Genomic DNA, 21,578 nt, shown 5'->3' on the forward strand with positions numbered 1-21,578 from the left:
CAAGTCTGCTATCCCATGAATTCAAAATGAATCCTGGTGCATAGTAGGTGCTCAATTTTTTCAAAGTTAATTTTGAATCTCGCCCTCGCTAATGCACTAACAACTCAAATCCTACTACCCATCTTTCTATGTCCCATTTTCAAAACTCTAACTTACCAAAAAAAAAAAAAAAAAAAAAGAAAGAAAAGAAAGAAAGAGAACGAAAGAAAAAAGGAAAGAAAAAAAAAAACCTCACCAAATCAAAAGAGAGGAAGTGCTAAGCAAATACAGGAACCAAAAGGGTTATAGAGGCTGCTTCACGCTGTCTCACTCAGTTCCTTTGCGGTCCTCTTCTTCAGCCCATGCCACAGCAGTTCCTCACAACCTGTGGGACCAGAGCATCTTGGGTGTGTGACAATGGAAGAGTTGGGTGAGTGAGGACCTTCTTGGAGGAGAAACTCTGGGGGAATGAAGACTTGGCTGCCATCTCTGTGGTGGGGTGTACTTCTAGCCAGAGGGAGGGTGGTGCTGGAAGATTTTGCTTCCACTTCTCTCATGACCTCAGTCCAGCCAAGAGTGAAGCATGAGGAACTATGATTGCTTTGGGGAACTATCGGTTCACTCTTTTCAGTGGCACAAATAGGCTGAAAGTTGGGTGCTCACCAGGGAAAACTATGCACAAATACTTTTGGACCGAATTGTGATTTTATTATGAGTATTTGCCCCTTGGGGGCTGTTGCACGTCATAGGGTGGTCACACAGTTGGCACCTACAGATTTGTGATTTAGGAAGAAAAAAAGAAAAGGGAGAGGGATAAAGGGGGTGTTATAAGAAAAAGAAATGGAATAGAAGAACGAGAATGAGGGATCTATAAACGTTGGAGCAAGGCCAGGGTGGTTTCATTTGTTCCATGGTTTAGTATTAAATCAAGGAGAATTAGCGCTAAAACTCCAGTGATTCTGTTGCTAAGCTTTTTATTCAGAGGAATTCTGAAGTAACAGATTACTGTGGCCTGCAAAGATGATACTCTTTCCATTTCGAACAATTAAAACCAGCAGTGAAACAATTGGCCACATTGCTTAGACAGATCCTTGACTTCCAATCTTTGAAGTAATGGAAGGTTTGTCATTCTTGGGATTCATTCCTTATCCTTTGCTGACTTTTGTTGCTGGCATCCTTATTAACACTAAGTCACTAACCTTTTACTCAATTTCCAAGCTGTATTAATTACACAGTGTTCTGAGTTTTTGTATGTTTTGCGTACATCAAAAGTGTGAACAACCTAAAACATATCTTGCATATTGTCTTGGTGGTGGTGTTAATTGTTCGCAGCGTAATTTGAGAACTAGAGGAGCAGAGAGGAAGATAAGCAAATTATAGGAGGGAAGAGATGTTAATGAAGAAGGAAAGGTGGTATTTAATAAATATTAAACTGTTTTGGAGGTAAAGTCTATTTTGAAGCTTGGGATAGAAAGTATTTTGGACTTGGAGCAGAAACCAGATTCTTAACTCTGTGAGAGTAGGGAAGTTCACATTTCTGCCTGAGTTCAAAGTCCAGCTCCCTCGCATCTAGCCTTCTTTCTTATTTTAGCAATACCTAATGTCTTTTATGCGGGTAATTCAAAAGGGAAGTAATGCCTATTTAGTGACTTAAACTAAAACTTGACATTTTTGCATATATTAATCATGTTAATGTCTGAAGCAACTCTCTGAAATAACTATTATCTGCTTTGTTTTTTCTTCCAATGAGATAACTAAGAAGAACAATAAATATTTTCAGCATCACTCCCAGGAGCCCCTGACACCAAAACCGATTAAGCTACAAGGCAATCTCCTCTTTTAGCAGTGCATTGGCTACGGTGTTCCAACCAATAGAACAACCCATATAATTAAAAAAAAATTAGAAAAATTAGATTTGCACAGTTTTCCACTACTTGAGCAGGATGAATGGTAGAGGAATCTGGTCCAGAAATGTAGAACGTACCAAGCCACCTGGAAGGTGACATTCATGTAATCTATCTTTGTTCGGATTGTCAGTAGCTCAGTAACTACACAGATTTAGGGTTGGTCGTTCTTCCCAGCTGCAGAGATATAGGGTGCAAGACAGGTCAGCAAAGGCAGGCGGTATTTCCTTTTTGCAGTACTTCCTCCAACCTTGATGGTTTGTTTCTGTCCAGCAGATTTTACCTAAACTTTCATTACTCGGGGATGAAAAAGGGGAACCAGGAACAGATTCTGGCTCTGAATGAAATCATTCCAATCCAGTGAGATCCCCCCAAGAGACCTCACTTTATCCCTTTTATGTTATGTTGATGTTACCGGATTTCTGCAGATGAAGGGCTACAGGGAAGGACTACAGGGTTTTCCATCTAATACCTCCCCCCACCCCTTATAATCCCACATTTGTCATACTGAAATTAGTCATCTGCAAATTACGGGATCTGGCAGAAGGCAAGAAAATCTTGGGTGTTGGTGTTTTGTGCACTCCTAGGAAACAGGAAGAGAAAGCCCTGTTAACTCATGACCCAGAAGAGGGAGTTTCACTAACTTTGGTTCACTGATGCTTCTAAGGGTAACCTTCTCCTCTTAAGAGATATGGTTTGCTTCTCTTACAGAGAGTATCCCTTCTCCCCTAATCTTTACTATAAATGTCTTGTTATTTTGAATCCAAGAAGATCCATGAAGTCTGGTTGGAGCAAAACTTAGAAAATACAAAAGGACTATATCTTCGTAGAGGGGTATAGAACAAAAAATTGGAACCCAGAAGTTTGGCATTCAATCTGGCTAGTAAAGTTATGAGAAAATTAGTTTTTCTTTCTCTTTCCACATTAGTTTTTTTCTTTTTTCCTTCTTTTGAAAAAACGTTTGATTATGAGGAATTTTAAAATATACAAAAGTGAAGAAAATAGTTTAATGAAATCTAGTATACTCATCAACCAGCTTAACAATGATCAACTCTTGGCCAATCTTATTTCATTAATACACCCACCCATTCCTTTCAGTTCTGGATTATTTTAAAGCAATATCAAATATGTCATGTTCGTTGGTAAATATGTCCCTATAGCCCTTAATTTGCAGAAATCAAACAATGTCAAATAGTATAATCCACTGTTTTACAAACTTTTAAAAATCATGACCTGTGGTAAAAAAAAAAAAAAAAAAAATCCACCAGAGATCCACTAATAGGTCTCAGCCCCTAATTTGAAAAAAATTGTAATAGAATTGCTTGATTGTGTAGACGAGGAAACAGCTTCAGAGAAGATCATATCGTGCCAAGATGATCCTGAGAATCCACATCAAGATGGGGACTGAATGTTTGACATGAAGTTAGCGCAAGGGCTACAATCAGATAGCCTAGGATTAGACAGGATCTGCATCAGTAACAATGTGACACTACTTTTTTCTTTCTCTTTTTCTTTTCTTTTCTTTTCTTTTCTTTTCTTTTCTTTTCTTTTCTTTTCCTTCTTTCTTTCTTTATTTCTTTCTTTCTTTTTTTTTTAGAGGGAGAGGGTTGGTAGGGGCAGAGGAAGGGGGAGAGAGAGACTCTTAAAGCAGGCTCCACGGGGCCAGTCTCACAACCCTGAAATCTTGATCTGAGCTGAAATCAAAAGTTGGATGCTTAGCCAACTGAGCAACCCAGGTGCCCCAGTCTCTTTCTTGATCTATAAGATAAGGACAACAATATCACCTGCCTTAAAGCTTTAGGATGACTAAATGAAATACAGAAATTCCTGAGCATAGTGCCTGTAATGTGTAAATTTTTATTAATTATTATTAATTTCATTGTAACAGAAAAGTAGTTTGATACTTGTAAACTGCATTGGTTTTTTCCAAGAAAACTACAGCAGAAACAAATCTCAAGATTTGGATTGCAATGCCATCTTGCTTGATTTTGCAATATCTATTTTCTCCTTAATTTCCCCCTACCCTGTTTGTTTTTGTTTTTGTTTTTTTTTTACCTTATATGCCCTAAAAGACAGAATACTTCTACTTTGTTTTGAAAATTTTGTTCGTACTTGGGATATAAGAAAACAATAATCAGGGCTAAGAAAAAGCATTACTGTGTTGGTACATTTAGAAAAAAAAATTGTTATTATACTTTTCTGACAGGAAAAATATATAGGATTTCCTTTTTTTCTCAGTGGGGATCTTTGTGGGCAACCCACCCTAAATCAATGATAAAAATTAGTGCCCTGCAACATACGAAGTCAAATTCTTGGGAGATTCTGTGAAATTGGATGCAACCATAGAAAATAGGTCACATTATGTGGAGGCATTAAACATCCTCTGGGAGAATAGACCACATCTTGAAGTAAAATAAGAAGTAAGGGAAGATATTGAAGATAGTCTTAACCCAAGAGAGAAGTAGGAGGTGAATGGAGGCACATCGGTGATATTTAAGGGGGAAATCATCCCAGAAGAGGAATCATCCCATGTTATGTATTATGATTCTCTTATATCTTATGATATAGATGCCTTATTGGAGGAACTGGAGCACTCCACCCTCCAGGACAGTGATGAACCCTCCAGCCCAGCTCCTCTTCCCCTAGATCAGCGCTCCAGAAAGGACAGTGACCTCGCTGAGACTTCGGAGACCATTGTTCAGAATGATACACGTTCCTTGCCGGTAACTTTTCGTTTATTAGAGTACTTTAAATATACATAGTTTGAGTGCCTTTCTGAAAATTAATTGTATCTTACGTAAAGTGATGTGAAAAGAGAATCATGTATCCAGGAAAGAGAAAGAAAAATCCCTCTATGATAACTTGAAAGTTGTTGTTTTTGGAAAGGATGAGAATTCAGAAAATTATCAGAGAAGAATAAGCCTTTGAGAACTGAACTTTTTCTAATGAGGGCACGGGAACACGTTATTCCCTCGTTTACTCAGAATATTCTGGTATGACTGTCTGGGTATGAGAGCTGCATGTTGCAGTTTGACTGGAATAGCACTCACCAAGACTGGGGGGGGGGGTCACCTGGGCGAGGCCAAGTGACAGCTCAGACAAGTCTTATCAGCATGACTTTTTAAGGTCATAACTTTCCAGGTCTTATTTTCTGTTGAATGTATTAGGAAACTCAATTATTAGTATACCTACAGATGGTGATGCTCTAGGGAACCAACAACACAAATAAGCTAAACTTATAAAAATGATGTGTAAGAAAAACCCAGAAATCCAATTTAGTAATTTCTGGCTAGAGTCAAAACCATTCAAGTAGAACAGAGAATAGAATTTGCTGATACATATCTTCCCTTGCTGTTGGTCAGTCTACATGAATCTATTTTATAATTAGGAAGTTGCTTGATGAGAATGGAATTAGTTTAAGAGGAATTAAGTAGATACTCTTCATATGTGGTGCTTTGAACTACAATATTCTGATTCATTTGTGTACGCTTGGTATGAAATCACAGGTTGCGTGGACCTGAAGTTTGAGCTTGTGTTTTGTTCCCCCTTTAACTGTTCTTCCCTCCAGCTACATATACATGGTTTTAAGGATGCACATTTATTTCTCTGCTAGGAAGATACTGTCTTTTTTCCTCAATGCAAGATCATAGCCACAGGCTCTTAGCTGGTTTGCTACACTTGTCCCCTGCATTTTATTTTCAGAATAGCAGCCAGAGTGATCCTGTAAAACTTAGATCATGTCATTCCTCTACTCAGAACCCCACTGTGAATTTCCATCTGCATTTGAAGTAAAAGCCATGGTCTTGATGCCGACCTAAGTGGGGTGACTGTATGTCTTGGCTCACTTGGAAGAGCCCTGGGTTTTTGCTTGTTTTCTCAACATTCTGTTATTGGCTTTGCCATTTACCCTAGATTTCCCATATTTTATGAAGTTTTCTTATTAGTATTCCCATAACATAAACCAGCATGGGCTGATAGACCTCCGTTTGGCTCTTCTGGCTCCTTCCAACGTCTCATCTAGTAGCATGTGAAATATATTCAGTGAACAGAGTTCTAACTTTATTATGGCTCAATCCAAAAGATGGCTAATGATAACTCATCTCTTCTTTTCCTGATCCTATTCAGACAAATCCTAACTGGTAAGCACCCTTTCAGGGATAATATGCAGGGTGCTGTTTGTTAAAGCTAAGAGCTTAAGCACAGTCAGGAACAGCCAACTCCTCTGGTGTTAGGTGGTGGCAGGAAAACTTCTGAGGCTTTTCCTCCAGCTGGCCATTTGGTATACCACCGCTCATGTTCTTGAGATGCATGGAGCGTCCTCAGGGTCAGAGAACAATATGGGAACCTGTGGCTTAATGTCATACAAATTGTGTTTAGGAAATAGAGGCTAAGCATTGCCATTGAGTGTAGCATAATCTAAATGTTCTCGGTAAAGCAGTTTTGGCCTTAATTGTATATGTAAAGCTGTAGCTATTTTATTATTTGGCAATGCTTTTATTTTTGCAGTAGATGCTTTTAGCAGCATTTGGCTGAAACCAAAACCAAATCCAAAATTACATGTTTAATCTTCTCAAGAAATTGATGACGAATGTGTAATTTGCACAAAATATTTGCCAACATTTCCTGGCCGCCCTGGAGGCAATTGGAGAGGTTACTGCCCCCTTGGAAGACAGGAAGACACCGCTATGGGGAAGAAGCATCAGCCTCTCCTTCAGAAGTTAATAGTTTAAGAAGAGTGACCTGTACATGCTTTAACATGTACAGTTTATGCTTTAACACGTACAGTTGTAGGAGTTGTGTCTGCCTGTCAGAGGGAAGCACACCTTCCTGTTTGGATCAAGTGATGCCTGTAAATTGGTTTTGCTCATTTTCAGTTTGAAGGTATCTTGTGCTCGTAACTAAAGTAAACGTGACGATTGAGTTGGCTCCCTTTGTAAGCCACCAGATAATGTCAGCTTTATATCAATGCCACCTCAGTCAGAAGATTTGTTAATTCCAAAAACTGTTGTTTTTTCCATCCAATCCAAAGGATCTAAATAAAAATACTTGGACATTCATTCTTCTGTCAAAAAGAATTGAAACATCTGATAATGTTCATGCCGTGGTAAAAATTCAACATTGAAGACAGAGTGGGTGGGTGGGGGTGTTGGTGGTAATATGAATACAGGTTTTGGTGGAGTACAGATTTATGGTAAAAAAAAAAAATGTTCTTTACAGATGTAAAAACCTATAAAGCAGAAACATGCTTGGAATTGGTTGTGATGTGCACAAAATTCGTGACTGCCTCCAAAGAAGCTGCAGGATTCCACCAATCAAAATAGAAACTGCAAATGTCAAAATTTACAAATATGTACTTACACAATTGCAGCACATATATATAACTTGTCTACAAAGCTCTCGTGACAGAAGCCGATGTTGAATACAGAGACATGTCAGCATGGCTTCATAGGGTTTATCTGTGTCGCCTGTCATCCATCAGATTTTAGAAATGCCTGAGCCTTTGAAAAAATGCTTTGTAAAGCAACTTAAATATAGGTTGCATTATGTGCAAAATCAGTCAAAAATATTTAATCAAATTATTCAGTGAATGTAGCATGAAAATTCAGCTTTTGAAGCTTTTAGCAAGTTGCAATTATGTAAAACAAAGCTTGCAAAAAGGAAGGAGCTCAAATGTCTCTTGACAAAAGCTGGGAAGGAATTGAACAAGTTAAAAGATGGGAGCTCAAATGTCTTAATTACCTAATTTGAAAATTGTGCCTTGGAAAAATCTTGCCTTTGATGGAGTTTCTAATTTTAATTGGATAAATTTATATTCTCCACCAGAATGGGATGGAATTGTGAAGGCCTATGATTTTGCAGTATCTACATTTGGCCAAACGTTAAAAAGAATCATGAATAGAGACAACTTAAGAGCTCATCTTGTAAAAACATTACTGAAGAAAGGTGCTCTGAGTGGAGGCAGAAATATAGCACCTGTGAAAATACTGGGGTAGAAATATTCATACATTTTAATATGAGAAACAATTGAGGATATCCTCCATTTAGCAGAATATGTCCTGAACTTAGAGAATTAGCAGCAGTCAAGCAGGAGTATTTTCTCAATTTAAAAAATAATGGTTTACAGAGAAACATCAATTAAAAGTGTCAACAACTTCAAAATATATTAACCATAAAATGCAGCTCTGCAGAAGTTTGCAGAGTTTTTATTTTTTATTAAAAACTATGAAAATAATAAGATCATATTTTTTAAAAGTTATCTTTCAAGAATGAAACCAAGGAAAAAAAAAGATATCTTTCAGAAAAATTTCTGCATCACAACGTTAGAGACAACAATGGCTAGGTAACCAATTAAGGTATGTGAGTCTATATCAAGAATAATTATTTATTGTGCTGTTTAAAAATATTTGAATAATTAATATAAAAGTTTTGTTTTGTTTTGTTTTGTTTTAATTATTGTTTAGGGGCAACTGTGTGGCTCATTTGGTTAACCATCTGACTCCTGATTTTGGCTCAGTTCATGATCTCAGGGTCATGAGATGGAGCCTCATGTCAGACTCCTCACTCAACCAGGGAGTCGGCCTGAGATTCTCTCTCCTTCTCCCTCTGCCCCTCCCCTGCATTTGCTCACTCTCTCTCTCTAAAATAAATAAATCTTAGAAGAAATTGATGTTTACAGCTACATGTCATTTAAAAGTATTCTAGAAAATTTTATTTTGAAAATGGGTTTTCGGGGCATCTGGGTGGCTCAGTCGGTTAAGCCTCTGCCTTCGGCTCTGGTCATGATCTCGGGGTCTGGGATCAAGCCCTGCATTAGGCTCTCTGCTCGGTGGGGAGCCTGCTTCCCCCAATCTTTCTCTGCCTGCCTCTCTGCCTACTTGTGATCTCTGTCAAATAAATAAATCTTTAAAAAAAAAAAAAAGAAAATAAGTTTTCAACAGAAGTATTTTGTAGGTTCATCAATACAATAAAACCAAATTTTTAGTCAATAAATATATATTTTAAAATTATGTGGTATTATTTTTGGTACCTTCCCCTCATTCACTTTCAAGAACATCCCAGTCTGAACAATAAATTATATGGTCACCCTACCTGCTTGATCTGGCCCCTTTTACTCCCATCCTTGTCTCACCAGTTCACTGTGCAGGCTACCCTGGCCTCCTTTCTGTTCCACAGAGGGCTCCCTGGACCATGTTCCCTCTGAAATCTGCTTACATTTCTCACCTTCTATGAGTCCTCACTCAAGTGTCACCTTCTCTGTGAGTCCTTCCCTGATCAATATATTTTTAATTGCCATCTCTCCCCCATTCCTCATCTCCCACCTTCTGATGAGTTTTACGTACTAATAGATTTATTCTTTTTCTTACTAATTTTTTTTTTTATTATTACCTATTTCTCACCACCATAGTGTAAGGTTAGGGCAGACAAGTTTTGTTTGTTCATTTGTTTTTCAGCTGCTGCATCCCTGGCCCTGGCACATGACAGGCACTCAATCAATATTTGTTCAATAAATAAATGAGCTGCTGGTCAACTATCCTTTAAGGACACACATTATTATTATTATTATTATTATTATTTTGTATGTTAAATTTAGTCGTGTTGTAGTTTTCCCCTAGACACCATCCTGTCTAGTTAAGGGGCTTTGTTCTGATTCATTTTGTTTATTTATTTATTTGTTTGTTCTTAAAGATTTTAAAAAAATTTATATATTTGACAGAGAGAGATCACAAGTAGGCAGAGAGGCAGGCAGAGAGAGAGGGAAACAGGCTCCCTGCTGAGCAGAAAGCCAGATGCTGGACTTGATCCCAGGACCCTGAGATCGTGACCTGAGTGGAAGGCAGAGGCTTAACCCACTGAGCCACCAGGCCCCCCGTTCTGATTCATTTTGTTTGTTTTGTGGTTCCTATGTAAGTACGATCAACTTCCCGATTTCTTGCTTTGGGGGCAGGGAGAGGGACACTATTATTTGTTCCCATTGCCAACTGCTCTGCTTAGAATGTGGCCTTTTGCTGTAGGATGGCTGGTATTCCTCTGCCTTGTGAATGATCTCAGAGATATGCTAGTTATCAGTCCCATTTAGAAGCTAAAAACATCCTCTAATTCGGGGTGTAGATGAGTGCCAACATTATTCTAAAGACACTCATTCTCTGCTCTTCTCTGTCACTTATATGTCTTAGGTACAGCTCGTGTATACGACCCATATCCAGGAGCCCAATATCTACAGGTACGTTTTTTTATTAAATATTTTTTAAAAAGTTAATGTTATGAGATAATTGTTATCCATCCATGTTTGGACAACAGTTTGCTTTAGCCTGTGTTCATTATTAGACTCCAGCTAAGTCCCTCGTCCTCTTCCACAGTGTTTGAGCAGAGGTGGAATTCTGCCAAACTCACCTGGCAGTTACTCAGGGTATGTGGCTTCTAGATGGGCTGTCCAGGCTGGTGGGCTCTGCTGTTTCCTTCACCACCTGAAAAAAGTGTAAATAGTTCGAGTCACCCCATATGTTTCGGCCGGGCCACTAGAAATAGCATGCTCCAGTTCATGGAAGAGGAAACACCTAACAAAATTTCAGCAAGATGCCAAAACCAGATCTAGGATCAGTGTCAGACTGAGACAAGAGGGTCTCTGCAGCAGAATACCGAAAATATACTTCTAATGAATCGGTACTTCTTCTTTCTATATTTGCTCAAGATGTATTTAGCCGGGGAAGGGGGTTTCCTTTTAAAAACGTTATGTACTGAAACTGATCCACTTACTAAATCGTTTCTGCTGGCCAAGGCTGCTTTTCTTGTTCTCTCTTCAGGTAGTGGTTGTAACTTAAAAAAAAAAAAAAAAAAAAATCAGACAGCTTTCTGGGAAACAAATTGAAGGGCTTAACTAATTAAAAGGGAAACAAGATAACAAAGGTTCATGCTGGTAAAGAGTATCACACCACACCTTATTTGGTTCTAGAATTGCTGCCAGTAGTGCACACATAGGACGCCAAATAAGGGAAGGACCTGTGTTATCATGAAGTCTTTTTATAACTTCCCACCTGAGGACACTTTCTACTTCGATGGGAGTAAGGCCAGTTTATTAATATAATTTCCAGTTTATTCCAGTTCCAGGAGACTGCCTAGTGGGATGTCCCCTAGACAACCTTGTCCATCCTTTTTGTAAAAAAAAAAATAAAATCAAAATAAGCAAAACAACAACAAAATAGTGCCTGGCATGCATAGGCTTTCCCTAAATACTGACTTTTAAAAACTAGGATACCAGGACTTCAGTAGAAATATTAGTGACCACAGGCCTGCAGAACGTAAAAACCAGCATGACCAACAGCGATTTTCCTGTGTATCTGGCATTGTGATCAATTGATGGCATGCCAGTGTCTAAGTCTTTTGATCTTTTTCCCACTGGACCCATTTCTTTCTCTTTTCTTGGTCTGCTCTGTATTCCAGGGGAGCTGACCCCTGTTGGCTTTCTCCAGGCTTCGACCCGTGGGAGGCACTGTGCCGAGAGCTGGAGGGCAGAAGGCAGGGCAAGCAAGTCAGGACAGGTCCTCCCTTAGTTTTTCCACCGCATCGTCATCCCAGTCAGCAGCTACACCTCATTTATGGCTTTGGCTAAAGCAAGACCCATCTGCTGCAGTTCCAGCATGTGCCTATCTGCTTTGGCTCCTGGCTTTTAGCAACTTTGCCTTTTGTTGTTGGTGATGGTCGTGGTGGTCCCTTTGGCCTAATGGCTACCTGCTGTGGCTAATCTCTGAGTTACTTTAATATCTTTTGTTTGCTTCTTTAGTTCTGCCATCACCTGTGTAATCAAACTTCTGGATTGAATTCCTTCTGCTTACTCCCAGTGTGTTTGCATTTTCCTGAGTGGGCAGTGACTGATTTACCTCCCCAAGTAGGGAGTGATACTTGCCCTGTCGATCTGCGTGGGAGACTGATAGGAAATCCAGGTGGTCTTGTCAATATGTAATAGACTGATGCAAATCCCTATGACTGGCGTAACTCAGAGCTGATAAGGCTCCCAGGTACAGATAGCGCTTGAGACTGAGAAACTAGACTCCCACATTCTGTGTCCACCATTTCCTTCAGCTTGCTTAAGTGGACTGAGTGTTGCTCCCAACCTTGAAACTGTATTCAGTACTAAGTGATGCGATCGTATTTCTAGTGTAGTTATATATCAAGAGCAATATGAACAATAATTTAGAAATGTGCACATGAACAAAAATAATTTTGGTAAGAATATGGAGAAAAAAATTCATAAAAAAATTACGGAGGAGTGAACGGGAAAACTCCAGCACAGAGAAGCCCCTCACGTGAGGAGTCTGTATTCTTTTAAACACATCTCTTGTTTTTGGATCTTATTAAAATCTCTGACTCATGAATTAGACTGTTGTTCGTGACATAGCGAAGCAATTTTACCATCTTCAAGATGTGAGGGGACACCTCAAAGGAGCTTTGATTTCGAGGTTCCTCTCTTTTTTGGAACACTTCCTATAGTGATGTAATCACCAACTCTTTAAGGCCTTTCCATTCTTATTTAGAATATTATATTGTTGACTCAGGTACTATTAGGTTATCACAAAAATGGTCTACTTCTCTTTCCTTCCTGCTCTAGGACTCTTGCTAAAAATCGGTAAGTATTTTTTTTTTAGTAAGCACAAGGATACCCCACCTGTGAGATGGACAGGTTTTTAGGACCATACAGACCCAGACAAGAAGCTACATTTAAGGGTGCCTGGATGGATCAGTCGGTTGAGCATATGCCTTCGGCTCAGGTCATGATCCCGGGTCCTGGAGGGCTCCCTGCTTGGTGGGAAGCCTGCTTCTCCCTCTCCTACTCCCCCTGCTTGTGTTCCCTCTCTTACTGTGTCTCTCTCTGCCAAATGAATAAATAAAATCTTAAAAAAAAAAAAAAAGCCACATTTATTCTACAGGGGGAAACAGAGCAGAGAGTGTGCTGACAGTCCTGCTGCTTTTGTACTTTCAAGACACATGCCTATGGCAGCAAGGACTAAGGGATTATGATCCCAAAGTGTTGTAAGGAGCTCCCTGCACTTTCTTGGACTCCTTCAAGGACCAAATCAGGCACGTGCATACCTGACCATTTTTGTTCCTAGATTAAACAAATAAACAAAAAAAATTGTGCCTGGCAGGAGACCATGTTATACCTAAAAGACAAAATCTTTTATCTTCAAAGGGGAAGGTACCCACTTCCTTCTACTTTTTTCTTATAGCTAAATACTCAAACATAAGTAAATCAGTAGGGGACATGTGGTACCCAAAAGATAGTCTTTTTTCTTTAAGAGGAGAAGTTGTTTTCCTTCTGCCTTTTTGCTGGTTGGTAAACACACACAAATAAGTAAACTAGTACATCTATGTTTTCATTTTTTGAAAATATTTAGTGGAAGACTTACAATATTTGGTTTTACTTATGGCTTTGTGTGCATGTGTGTTTGTGTAAATGTGTGTGTGAGAGAGGGAGAGAGAGAGAGGGAGGGAGGGAGAGTCAGAGTCAGTTTGGTGGGTTGTTAGCTAAGCTTTGTTAATGCTGATTACAGCATTACTCCAGAGTCTGTTACCTTTATGATTCAGTGTTTCCGCTTCTCAAAATTTACTCTATGGAAATAATCAGATATGGATGCAAATATTTATATACTGTATTATAACAGTGAAAATCAGAAACAGTCTAGCTGTCTAATGACAAGTGGTTTAATAAATTATGGTACATTCTACATTTGAAAGCTGGATAACTTTTAAGCATTGTTTTGGAGGACAGTTGAACATGGTATTAGAGATGATAAGCTTTGCAGTCTATAGGCCCAAACTCTGTTATTTACCAGCTGTATTATATGGAGCAAAGCTTTTTACTTCTCTAAGCCTCAGTTTTTTCTTCTGGGGGTAAGAATACCTAACTCTTAAGGTTGTTATTAGTATTTAGGGAAAACATGTGTAAAACCCTTTATGGAGAGCCTGGTATAGGGTGGACAGTAAGCACTAGCCATGAATGCAACGTTGGATAAGAAAATAAAGATTTGGAAAATGTTCACTTTAAGATATGAAAAAAGGTCATTCTAATTTTCCAAAATTAGGCACAATCATAGAAGGGCATAGTTGGTGTAAGCCAACATGTCCAGAGTAATTAATTGCCTCTCAAAAGAAGGATTATATGTGATTTTAATTTTTTCTTTATATTTCTCTGCAGTTTTAAAATTTTCTATACTTACATGAACTTTATATTTAGCCTTTTAATAGTAAAAATAACTTCAATAATTCAGGAATATACAGAGTAAAAAGTTAGACCACCTCCCTTTGAATGTATCCTCCTACCACCTAATTGCTATCCCCGTAGATAACTGCTGTCAGATATGTCTCCTTACACACCTTTGTGTATGCAAAATCACACTTATGTATATGTGCTTATAAATTTACATGAATGGAAGGATAGATTTCATATTGTTGTGAGCTTTGCTTTTTTAAGTTAACAATGTATCTTAGAAATCTTCCTTAGTTTGTGGCACCTGGATGGCTCAGTTGGTTAAGTGTCTGCCCTTTGCTCAGGTCATGATCCCAGGGTCCTGGGATCAAGTCCCACATTGGGCTCCTTGCTCAGTAGGGACCCTGATTCTCCCTCTGCCTGCTGCTCCCCCTGTTTATGCTCGCTGTCTCTCTGTCAAATAAATAAAATCTTAAAAAAAAAAAAGACATCTTCCTTAGTTCATATAAATCTATGCCTGCATTCTTTTTAGCAGCTGCATAGTATGCTTTAGCATGTATCTATAATTTATTTAACTTTATGGCCATTTATTTTATTTTTAATTTGTTCATAAAGACTGTACTTTTTTATGTCTTAAGGAGCATACTTATACATACGCCTTTGTATGTATACTCCATTTTTTTGTAGGATAGAATCTTGGAAGTGAAATTGCTGAATCCAAGGATATATGCATATGAAATTTTGGTAGATACTGCCTCGAAAAACATTTATTAAAATTTACATTGCTATCTACGATATATGTAAATGCATATGTGTAAATAATCCTGACTTTTGCCAACACTGCATGTTTAACAATCTTTCACATTTTTGACTAATGAGTAAAAATTGGTGTCTCAGTATTTAATTTGCATATTAAAGATTGGGATTGAGCATATTTTCATATAGTAATAAACATTCAAATTTCTTTTTCTGAAACTTGTATTTTTTTCTTTTAATTCTAAGCCCGTGTTTCTATTAGCGTGCCTTATTGATTTGTCGACTTTTTATTATTTGGATATTGTTTATGTTTTAAATATTTATATGTGTTCAAATTTTTTTGAGATTAGCCGTATTGATATTTTTTCTTTTTTGGCTTCATTTCAGAGTTTTATGCCTTTCTTAGGAAAGTCTTCATCACCCCAAATAATAAAAAATGTCCCCCATTTTCTTTTAGTACTTTAATGTTTAAACACAGTTATGTCTTTAATTCATTTAAAACTTATTCACGTGTAGCATTTGTTAAAGATCTAAATTTATTGTGTTTCAAATAGGTTGTCATGCATTTTGTGTCTAATAGTCTGTTTCTGATTATTTGAAATGCCGTATTTAGCATATGCAAAATTCTCATGGTTCAGGAGTCTGTTTCTGGGCTCTCTCTCTTCCATTCCTTTGATCTGTTTGTCTGTTTCTTTACCAACATGACACAAATTTTATTGTCACTTTATAGGAAAGCACATCTATTGGACAGGTCTTCCCTCTTGATCTCTCTCCCCCGCCCCAAATTATCTCAAGCATTCTAGCCCATGAATTTTAGCATCAGCTTGTTAATGAACTTGAATAATTCTATTAGGACTTCTGTATGAATTACATTGAATTTATAGTTTAATGGGAGAAACTAACATCATATTATGCATCATCATTTATATGCATCTTGTATGCCTACCAACGGGTTTTTCTTCATAGAAGTGTTACATATTTCTTTTTTTTTTTAAGATTTTATTTATTTATTTGAGAGAGAGAGAGAGCACATGAGAGGGGAGAAGGTCAGAGGGAGAAGCAGACTCTCCGCGGAGCTGGGAGCCCGATGCGGGACTCGATCCCGGGACTCCAGGCTCATGAACTGAGCTGAAGGCAAGGGCTTAACCAACTGAGCCCAGGTGCCCCATCTTACACATTTCTTGTTAGAGTGATTCCTTAATATTTTATAATTTTTTTCTTGGTATTGTGAACATGTTCTTTTTTCCCAGTGGATTTTCAAATTGGCTACTACTGGTCTATAGGAAAGAGACTAATTATTTCATTTTATTCTTCTTTTAGTTTTAATTTTTTTTTTTTTTTTTTTTTTTTAAGTAGGCTCCATCCCCAGTATGGGGTTTGAACTCATAACCCCAAGATCAAGAGTCACATGCCCTGTGGCCTCTGGGCGGCTCTGTCAGTTAAGTGTCTGGCTCTTGATTTCTGCTCAGGTTGTGATCTCAGGGTAATGATCGCAGGGCTCCAGGCTAAGCATGGAGTCTGCTTAAGATTCTCTCTCTCCCTCTGCCCCTCAGTACTCCCCACTCTCCCCACACCCTAGCTCATGTTCCCACATACGTGCTCTATCTTTAAAAAAAAAAAAAATGTCACATGCTACCCACTGAGCCAGCCAGGCACCCCCTCATTTTATCCTTGTACCTAGTAACCATCCTGATATTTTCTATACATTCTAATAAATATCCAGTCATTTACCCTATATTTTCCAGGTAAGTGATCATACCATCTATTTAAAAGAGAAAATAGAAATGAGAATTGCTTTGCTTTTTTTCTTTTCAGTATATAAATCTCTTATTTGTATTCTCAAATGCATCCAGTAAGTCAGTCTGCAATAAAATTATAGACCATCAATGATAGTAGGATCCTTGTCCTTCTCTTCTCTCTCTTTTTTAAAGATTTTATTTATTTATTTTACTTTAGAGAGGTGGAGGAGGGGGACAGGGAGAGAATCTTTTTTTAATTTTTAATTTTTTTTAATTCTTTTTTTTCTTTTAAGATTTTATTTATTTATTTGACAGAGGGAGAATGAGATCACAAGTAGGCAGAGAGGCAGGCAGAGAGAGAGGGGGAGGCAGGCTCCCCACTGTGCAGAGAGCCCGAAGCAGGGCTCGATCCAAGGACCCTGGGTTCACGACCTGAGCCGAAGGCAGAGGCTCAACCCACGGAGCCACCCAGGCGCCCCCCGCAGGGAGAGAATCTTAAGCAGACTCCCTGCTGAGCTCGGAGCTCTTTTTTTTTTTTTTTTTTTAAGATTTTATTTATTCATTTGACAGAAAGAGACACAGCAAGAGAAGGAACACAAGAAGGGGGAGTGGAGGAGGGTGAAGCAGGCTTCCTGCTGAGCAGGGAGCCTGATGCGGGACTCATGTGGGCCTCTATCCCAGGACCCTGGGATCATGACCTGAGCCAAAGACAGATGCTTAAGGACTGAGCCACCAAGGCGCCCCAAGCACAGAGCTCTTAATTAGAAATGTGTTTATTATTTGACCATTAAATATGAGGCTCATTATAGATTTTATATTTTATCAGGTTATGAAACTTCTTTTCCGTGGGCTTCAGCAATAGGAATTGTGGTAGAATTTGTTTTCTATTGCTTTTCAGCATCTATTAATATGTTTATAAAGCTTTTTCCTGTTCTTTTTTTTTTTTTAATTACTTATTTATTTGACAGACAGAGATCACAAGTAGGCAGAGAGGCAGGCAGAGAGGAGGAAGCAGGCTCCCTGCCAAGCAGAGAGCCCGATGCGCTGCTCGATCCCAGGACCCTGGGATCATGACCCGAGCCGAAGGCAGAGGCTTTAACCCACTGAGCCACCCAGGCAGCCCGCTTTTTCCTGTTCTTGAGTGTAATGATTTATAGTAATCCTTTTTCTAATGTTGAACCATGCATGAAACACTGGCATGACACTATATAGCCAGGATATTTTAAAAACTCATTTCTGCTGTTTTTACCCTCCCAGCCTCCCCGACACACAGGCTCGCGCACACACACACGTACACACATACACTATGCAGTTTTTGTCTGGTTTTAGTATTGAGTCTCTGTGATATTTACGGAACTTATTTGGTGATTTTCCATATTTTTCTATGTACTTGAAATTTACATAATGCTCCCCAAAACCTCACTTTCTGTTTGTTTTCTGTTTCAATAATTTATGCTTTTAGTTCTTCTGTTAAATTATTTTGGTTTTGTTTTGTTTTTAGATTCTTGAGTTGGATGTTTTATTTGCTTCTAGTGTCTTATTTTTCAGTATCGCACTTGAGTCTGTTTGTACTTTTTCCTGTTAATAACATATTGGTGGGCCATGTGGGTGGCTCAGTTGGTTAAGTGTCTGCCAAAGGACCCTGGGATCGAGTGTCATATTGGGCTCCTTGCTCAGCGGGAAGTCTGCTTCTCCCTCTCCTTGCATGACACGCACTCTCTCTGACAAATAAATGAATACGATCTTAAAAAATGTATTGCTTCGCCTCTGAAGGGTGTGTGTGTGTATGTATATGTGCTTTCATTGCTATTTCTAAATAGGTTGAAAGTTCAATTAATTTTTTTTCTTCGTCTCAAGAATTATGTGGAATTGCTTTATTTTTTCTTAAGTGGGTAGATTTCTTGTGATTAACTTGTACTGTAATTTGTACTTAGGATTAATTTGTACTTATTAAGCAGGTAGATTTCTTATGATTAATTTGTATTAAAGCAATAGAAGAATATGGTGTGTATGATTTACTTCTTAGAATTTATTGAGCTTTTATTCTGTGCTCTCGTACACAATTAATTAGCTAACAAATTAACACCTGGGATGCCTGGGTGTCTCAAGTTTGTTAAGCATCTGCCTTTGGCTCAGGTCGTGATACTGGGCTCCTGGAATCAAGCCTCGGGTTGGGCTCCCTGCAGTGGGGAGTCTGCTCCCTCTGCCTGTCACACCACCCCCTGCTTATGTGCTTTCTCTCTCTGACAAATAAATCTTTAAAAAATTTTTCTAGCAATTGGGCAAATGTTTGAATAGACTCTGTATTCTGTTTTTTGGGTCCAAATTTTAATCATCAGTTTATTCACAATTATATGGATGTGAAACCAACATCATGTACATTGTCTAAACTCTTATCAGTGGTCTTTTTCGGTAAAGGGCAGACAGTAAATATTTAGAACTTGGACCATGAGGTCTCTGTTGGAACTATCCAACTCTGTAAGAAAGCAGCACTGTGTAAAGGAATGGGCATGGCCGAATTTGGCCCATGGACCTTAGCTTGCTGATGCTTGCTCTTTATTCTTACTTAGTTTTTAATCTTTTGCCGGACAGTGAGAGAAAGTGTAATACTTTGTAATTTCAAAAAGAATGCTTTGAAAATAAAAAATGTATGTCGGGCCATTGTCTTCTTAAAGGTCTTTTTAGAAGCTACTTTGAACCTGACTCTTGGGGGAGAATGGCCTGCCAGCCACCCGTCCAGCACTTTTCTTCATGCACTTGAGAACAATGGTCAGCTTTTGAGATGACCAGAAAAGAGATATAGAGACAAACGGCAGGGGGACCTTATTCAGATTTTTAGTCCACTACCTATTTTTTTTTTTAAAGATTTTATTTATTTATTCAACACAGAGAGAGATCCCAAGTAGGCAGGGAGGCAGGCGGAAAGAGAGGAGGAAGCAGGCTCCCTGCTGTGCAGAGAGCCCAATTCGGGGACTCAATCCCAGGACCCTGAGATCACAACCTGAGCCGAAGGCAGAGGCTTAGCCCACTGAGCCACCCAGGCCCCCTCTACTACCTATTTTTAAATACTTTCTTTCTCTAGTTTTATTCACATCTAAGCCGTTAATAGTTAAAACTGCATTTTCTGGTATTTTATGTGTGGCTTAACATTTATCTGAGTTTCAATGTGTTAGGATTTTTTTTTTCTCTCCCTGTAGTAAGGTCCAAGAGCCAGAGGAAGCCTCACATCCCCCTAAAACCTCAGCAGCTGCTCAGCTGGATGAACTCATGGCCCACCTGTGTGAGATGCAGACCCAGGTGAGCACAGTTCCTGAGTATGTCTCCACAGAGCTCAGCTCTGCTGTCCCCTTTCGGAAGTTTTGGTTGTCATTAGTTCTCCCAGCCTAAGTTTAATTCAGGGATGGACTCAACTTTGTGTTGTGTATTATCTGGACACAAAAGATAACGAAATGCAGGCTCTGATCTCAAGGAGTGCGGAATGTGCTTGGTAAAACGAAGCAGAAACCCATGTAACATTTGTGGACTAAAACACAGATGGTGTATAAAATATGTGCAGCCGCTATTAAGAATGTGGAGACTTTATCAGAGCTGGGGATGGGATGTGGGATGGATTCTGAAGAATGGAAAGGGTAGAGACACAAAGAGATGAGAGAAGAGGCTCTTCCAGTTGGCGTGAGCCCTGAGAGCAGAGGCATCCTAAGGCTGGATGCAGTGCGCAGGACCCAGGGAGACCTGACTGTGTGGGACAGAGGCGGCGAAACGGAGGCTCAGCCAGCAAGATCAGAGTGTGGCTTTGAAAGCAGGGAGGATGAGGAGTCCTGAGCCCCATACAGAGACAAAATCCGCCTCCTCATTCTAGCCTCTGGAGCATGAGTGGTGAGCTCATGTGCCCTGGCAGGGGGATGGAAATCAGAGAACTGGGTTTAATAATTTGTTAAGGGAAATCATCTAGAATTCTTAAGGTGGAGAATTCAGTCACTCTGAACTGATTGGAGGATTTGGTATGCACACATAGTGACTATGAAATAATTGTGAGGCAGTATATAAAAAAGTGTGTGACTGGAGAGGTCAGGAGCCCGATCTTTGTGACTCACCTGTGGACTCCCAGTGCCTGCAAAGTTCCTGACACATTAAAGGAACAAGTGAATGAACATCAGAAATAATTTTTCTTTAGTGCCTATAATAAAGCTGGGTGCATTCCTCATTGTATCATATATCTGACCATACTGGGGAAAAAATCTGCATTAGGAATTTTAATTGTGTTTCCTAATTAACTTAGCATGTGTCGCGGTTTATTTACATTTTTAAGATATCTGTTTATTTTTTGAATGAGCCCCATGTTCACGTTGCACAAAAATCGAAAGTACAAAAGTTTGCAGTGAACTATTTACCTATCAGGCCTGTCCCCACTCCTCCAGTTCTGAACCCTGTTTCTTATATATTCATTTGGAAGTATTCCGGAATCTGTAAACAAACAGATGGAGATATGGATAGATATATGTGCGTGTGTTTGTATATGTGTATGTCCATATAAAATTCTGTTTTTACCTACTTCATGTTGATGACCCTTTTGGACTTTCTAGACGGTAACCTTTGGAACACAAATCTCTTCAACATTAAGTAACATTATATAATAGAGGAGGAAGGAAATCTGTCAGTTGATAAGTTTCTTGAAGGGAAATGAGCATTTTGGATGAGTGAGATAATGTGAGGTTATTCCTGGCAGTAAAAATAGGATACATAGAGGCCTCAGGGCAGACAGTAACAAATCACATTCAGGAGACTGCAGGGAGCCTGGCTGGCCTCAAACAATGGAGGCTTTTAGTGAGTAATGAAAGAGGAGATTGGAAAGGTAAAGCGAGGGCAGCGGATGGGAGACTTCGAATGTCTGTCTAGTGCGTGCAAATCTGATGTGGTGGAGGCCGTAGAGAGCACCTGTTTCCTGATCAGGAAGTATTAAGTCAATGGGAATAGTAGCCCCGTCGGAAGGGAGTTGAG

At 39.0% G+C, this 21,578-nt stretch overlaps 1 protein-coding gene across 1 annotated transcript in view; it reads left to right on the forward strand.

The window, feature by feature from the left end:
- The first annotated feature begins 257 nt into the window (after positions 1-257).
- The window catches only part of LPXN (leupaxin), a 34,278-nt gene continuing 12,957 nt past the window's right edge, over positions 258-21,578 (forward strand). Inside the window, exons 1-4 of the mRNA XM_032849712.1 lie at positions 258-409; positions 4,452-4,606; positions 10,058-10,104; positions 19,778-19,877. Coding sequence (XP_032705603.1) covers positions 397-409; positions 4,452-4,606; positions 10,058-10,104; positions 19,778-19,877 — 315 coding nt within the window. The 5' untranslated portion in view covers positions 258-396. The remainder of the gene's footprint in view (positions 410-4,451; positions 4,607-10,057; positions 10,105-19,777; positions 19,878-21,578) is intronic.

The sequence above is a fragment of the Lontra canadensis genome, unplaced genomic scaffold, assembly GCF_010015895.1.
Source record: "Lontra canadensis isolate GAN:19392208 unplaced genomic scaffold, GSC_riverotter_1.0 scaffold242, whole genome shotgun sequence".
In the NCBI taxonomy this organism is placed as follows: Eukaryota; Metazoa; Chordata; class Mammalia; order Carnivora; family Mustelidae; genus Lontra; species Lontra canadensis.